A 5319-nucleotide genomic window follows, 5' to 3' on the forward strand; every position below is an offset into this window, starting at 1 on the left:
ATTAATTAGTTTTATTTTGGAGAGTTCTGAACTGTGCATAAATGAATGCTGAATTCCTATCCCCTGAACTCCAGACTCTTCTATCTAAATGTCTACCTGACAGATCCACTTGAATGTGGATCTCAAAATCAGCATGTTCAAAACTGAACTTTTCTTCCCCAAACCTACTCCTCCTAGTCTTTCTCATCTCAGTTAGCAGCAATCCCATCCTTCTACTTATACAAGCCTAAAAAGTTTAGTCATCATAGACTTTTCTTCCTCTAAAGGCCGACATCCAATTTCAGCAAATTCCATTTAATCTGGGTTCAAAATATGATACTAAACATGTCTCATCACCTCCTAACGCCATCATCTCTCACCTGAAGTATTGCAACAGCCTTCTTACTAGTCCACCACTGCCCTTTCTCAATCCATTCTCATTCCACACTTTTGACAACGGTTGTCAGTTCTGAGTTGTCATGGTTCTGGCAGAAGCTGTATTACAGATACTAATGGTTAAACCCTCTTCGTCCATCACTGGGCATTTCCTCTCTTTGCCCCTTCAGGCCAACAGGTTTCTGGCTATTACTGGCCACCAAATGTCCCACCATCCCTTGTGTGTTCTAGAAATCCTTCTTTAAACGGTTCCTTACTGCTAAAACCATTTTGTTTCATCTCGTTCTTTCCATGTCTCTTAGAAATGCAGCCATTAATTGTATGAATTGCTTTTCTTAACATTAAACCAACCTTGTAATTTTTGGATCTACTCAATTTGGTCATAATGCATAGTTATAGGTCACTGGATTCAGGGTTGTTTTTTTTAGGTGTTTGTATTCGTGTTATGAGAGAATGACCTGTTATTTTCCTTTCCTTTCTCATTCTGTCCTTTTTCACATTTTGATATCAAGATTATGCCTCCCTCATGCCAAGATTTAAGGAGAGTTCCTTTTGTTTCTACACTATGAATAATTTGTGTAATATTAAAATTATGTATTCCTTAAATTTTGTTTAGTAAAATCATCTGGCTTATTCTTGAACCACTTTTGTAGGTTAAATTTCTCTAAAATTTATTCTTTTTATTAACGTTTCAAATTTATTGGGAAAAAAGTTACAACATCTTCTATTTTAAATGCCAGCATCATACACAGTTCCGATCCTTTTACATCACAATATTGTTTATTTATAAATTCTGTAGGTTTGTTAGGCTTGCTAGATTTGTCTCTATTAGTGTTTTTAAAGAAGCAATGTTCGGCTCAGTTCATCCTTGCATTATGTTTATTAATTTCTTTATTAATTTCTATTATCTTCATTTCAAACTTTCTATTTTCTTTAGGTTTAGTCCCTTATTCTTCTTATACCACATTAAATTCCATGCTTAGCTCGTTACTTTTTAACTTTTTTTCCCCAATATAAGGCCCAGCCCTTTTTAGACCATCATTACAACTTTCTACGCAGTCCAAAAGTGGAACATAACACTTAATGCTTTTCAAGATTTAAGGTAGGAAACCCGAGATGTCTATGCAAAAGGCTATCTATGAGATTTTAAGATTGGATATAACTAATGAAATATATTAAAAACTTCTGGTCACTATGTCACTACCCTACTGGAATGCAAACTCTAGGAGGGTTTTTACTTCTTACTGATACAACCTAAGTGCCAGAACAGTCCCAGGAACATAGTAAGCATTTACTATATATCTTTTTTGAGTCTATAAATGAATCTCATAGCTAAACATGTAGTAAGTTTTCTTTTAGTGTTACTTTTTTAAGATGGCAATGTAAGAAAATTTTACACTTGAAATATTGTGATATTTAAAAATAACTTTCAAATCAGGCAATTATTCTCATTCAAAATATATTTTTCCTTTATTTTCCTTTCCTTTCTATAGCTCTTCCATTCCTTTCTATAGTGTGTTTTTAAGTGTTCATAAAAATACCACAAGGTGGCATACAAAACCTCATAAAGACATTTCTGGATTTTTTTGGTCAAAATTTTACTATATAATTATTCTGTATAAAACCTCCCTTAAATTCAGGCAAGAGGGACCCCACTCTGGACCCTTGGCTTGAAGCCTAGGCTCTGCCCTGCTGGAGTATATGTCCCTCCCTGCAGGGTGGACCCACAAAGCCCAGGGAAAAGCCCCTCCTCCTCTCTCCCAAGGCCTTCCTCGTCTGCTCCAGGAGGGTGGATGGACAGCTGGACAGCACAATACAAAGGTCTGGGCTGGTCACAGGGCAAGTCTGCAGAAGATGGGATGGGTTTTTTTGGGAGAGGATGGGGTTGAGACAAAGACGGCTCGCAGACCAGCTCTTCCTGCTCTGTCACTCACTGCAAGGCTTGTGGATTCCAAGAATTCTAGAAACCTTAGGAAGGCATATTTGCCAAGAAGGACCAATCTGTTAGCTAGATTCATAATTTCTAAATATTTAGGTATATGTTACGTGGAGCTCTGTTTTCACTCTTGATAAGGCCCTGCAAATATTAGAGATAAGACTATATGGGTGTATATAATTTGTGGATATTTTTTGTATTTATTTACTTAAAATCTATATGTGAAATCTCTATATTAGAATCCTGAGGTTTCAGTAATAAAATTAGCATTTTATTTAATAGCTTGTATTGATTATTTATCAGGAAGTAACTAATAACTTTCATCATAAATAGCTTAAAATAGAAGAATATGGCTATTATAGCTATGTACCAATATTCTGGTTTTCATCCTTCCTGGAATATAGTAGAGCTGTACTTCCTTATCCTTTGGTATTCGATGTGGTTATGTGGCTACTTTTCTTTTTTTAACTTTGGTTTAGACTCTTTTTATAACAATTTTATCAAGGTATAATTCTCATACCATAAAATTCACCCTTTAAAGTATACAATCAGTGAATTTTAATATTTTCAAAGTTATGCAGCCAACACCACTAACTTTAGAACACTGTCATCACCACAGGAAAGAAAATCACACCCATTAGCAGTGTATGAGCACTGTAATGTGACTAGGAAGGAGGCGAAAACTTCCCAGCAAATCTTTTCAGAGCTAGTGCTTGCATTGTACGTGGCTTATATAGTCTATATTCTTTACCAGACTGTAAATCCCATATGAGGATGAGGCACATGTGTGACTCATCTTTTAATTTTTCCACAGTATTCTTCAAATTGCTTTATAACAAATATTTGTTGAAGTTATAAATGGTAGAAATTAAAATGTTATAACAATTATTTTATCATTATTTAAGATTGCAGAAAAAAATCTCATTAACAAATAACTTTAGCTTTAATATATATTATGAAAATGCACTAATGTTTTCAAAGCAATATATAGTTTCATCTATATATATAATCCTGATATATATAATCTTGAGTCCAATGAAGTGAAATTACCAACATCCTGTAAGAGCCCATTAAATAACTAAGTATTTTCCTAAAATACTGTTTTTAGAAGTTCCAGTGACACAGAAAGAAGTTTCACTTAACTCATTGTTATGGTTGAATAAATATTTATTAATCTCATTCTAGGTAGTTCAAACTTATTTTTAAAAAGGGAATTATTCAAAAAAAAAAAAAAAAAAACAACTAAAACTGAAAATATGGTACCATACCAAATATTTGAGAGTTTTCAGCTGGAATTTAGCTTATTTGCTAAGAAACAAGCATTCTTTGCCTGTTTTCTTTTTTAGAAGAAAAAAGTGAATTCTATATATCATATGCTTCCTTTGCCTTTATATATGTGTACTGAAATTCAAACATGGTACAATTTTAGATAAATAGTTATAAAATAAACCTTCAGGATTTAGTCATTAAAAGTGTGTCAAGACACCTATACAACATTTTTTTGATGAAAAAGATATCAATATTCAAGGAGTTATACATTCTAACAAACACTTTAAATGAATTTCAGTATTTACTAACTTAAGTACTCAAGGACTTGGTTTGAAGAGTCCAACAAGCTGAAAGTCTGCTTTTCAAGAGTACTATTATCTTCTAACAATGGAGAAATTTTGGCATTTCTATATTCTAACAGTTCACGATCCTTGCTTGATGTCAGTAATTCATTATCGACTATACCAATAGTTGCATCTTCTACCAGAATATTTGCTTGGTATGCTCCAATTGGAATATCTGGCAATCCAATGTAGTCATGATCTGCCACTACTGAACCTTGTAAGAGATAAAAACTGTCTGAAAGAAAAAAACATCACAAGTATTCTTTTTAGAATTATAATTAAATATCATTTTTTTAATTAAACAATGTTTAATGAGAAACAAAATCCCAAGTAATAAAAATTAACTATCAAGATTAATTTCTGGTGGGTTCTCCTATCTACTAAATAAATATACACGTAAAGAATGAACAAAATGATATATAAACTTGACAGTTCATATATACAGAATTCAGGAAAGACCAAGTATTTAAAAAGGGCCAAGTTTTCCTATTTCCTTAACTTGTCTTTGGTAGGTATGGCCTAGCGGGTGGAAGGGGCTGGGAATTATGGTATAGATTAAACAAAAGTTATAAAACTATTTTTGATGTTGATGATATCCTTAATATGCTTCTGCAAAACATTTCTAGGTGAATTAATGGGGTCTTGAAAGACATTTTTAAAAATAAAACTGTTAAATTTTTTTAAAACTTTTTACAACAATAGATACTTTGCCGACCTTTATAGAACCCATATTATGACAATATCAAATTGTTACATTATGAAGTTATAAATGAAAATGAAGATAAAATTTCCAGAATCAAGCTTATGTGATAGGAATGTGTGAGTAGGCTACAACGCAGTTTAAAAAGCTTAGCTTAACTACAATTTAATAACAAATGCTAATGAACTTTTAAGGTATTGTTTAAATATTGACAAGGAATTTTCCTTATTAGTATTTTATTCTATTTCGAGCAAACTTGACAGCTCTATCAGGGAAAAAAATGCTTAAAATGAAAGTTCGACTGATGCCAAAGCAGTAGAATTTTTATAAATAAAGGTTAATGTATATAAAAGGATTCCTTCCAACCTGATATTTTAATTAATTATAAGAAACTTTTTCACCATAGCTGATTAACTTCCTGGACCCCTGCCTTCTCTTTCTGGATTTTCTCCCAAAACATTAACAGAATCTCTTGAAAATTTTAGTAGCCTAAAGAACTCAAATTTTAAGTAGCCTAAAGAACTCAAATTTTAAGTTCAAGAAAGAGCTAACGGAAGATTAATTGCCCATTTGGATTAGAGATCAAGGAAAGATTTTCAGAGCAGATAAAGTTGCCATATAGCCTGGAACACAATCCCTTTTCTACCCATTCTCATATTAATGTGGGAAAGCTCACGGGCCCTATTCCAACTCCA

General features: G+C 32.7%; 1 protein-coding gene across 3 annotated transcripts in view; it reads right to left on the reverse strand.

Moving 5' to 3' along the window:
• Positions 1–3683: 3683 nt before the first annotated feature.
• Positions 3684–5319, reverse strand: part of GIN1 (gypsy retrotransposon integrase 1) — a 17304-nt gene continuing 15668 nt past the window's right edge. For all 3 annotated transcript variants that reach the window (XM_011378674.2, XM_011378664.2, XM_023523654.1), the window contains one exon: positions 3684–4159. In XM_011378674.2, the coding sequence (XP_011376976.1) occupies positions 3885–4159 (275 nt within the window). In that variant the 3' untranslated portion in view covers positions 3684–3884. The remainder of the gene's footprint in view (positions 4160–5319) is intronic.

The sequence above is a fragment of the Pteropus vampyrus genome, unplaced genomic scaffold (assembly GCF_000151845.1).
Source record: "Pteropus vampyrus isolate Shadow unplaced genomic scaffold, Pvam_2.0 Scaffold11, whole genome shotgun sequence".
NCBI lineage: Eukaryota > Metazoa > Chordata > Mammalia > Chiroptera > Pteropodidae > Pteropus > Pteropus vampyrus.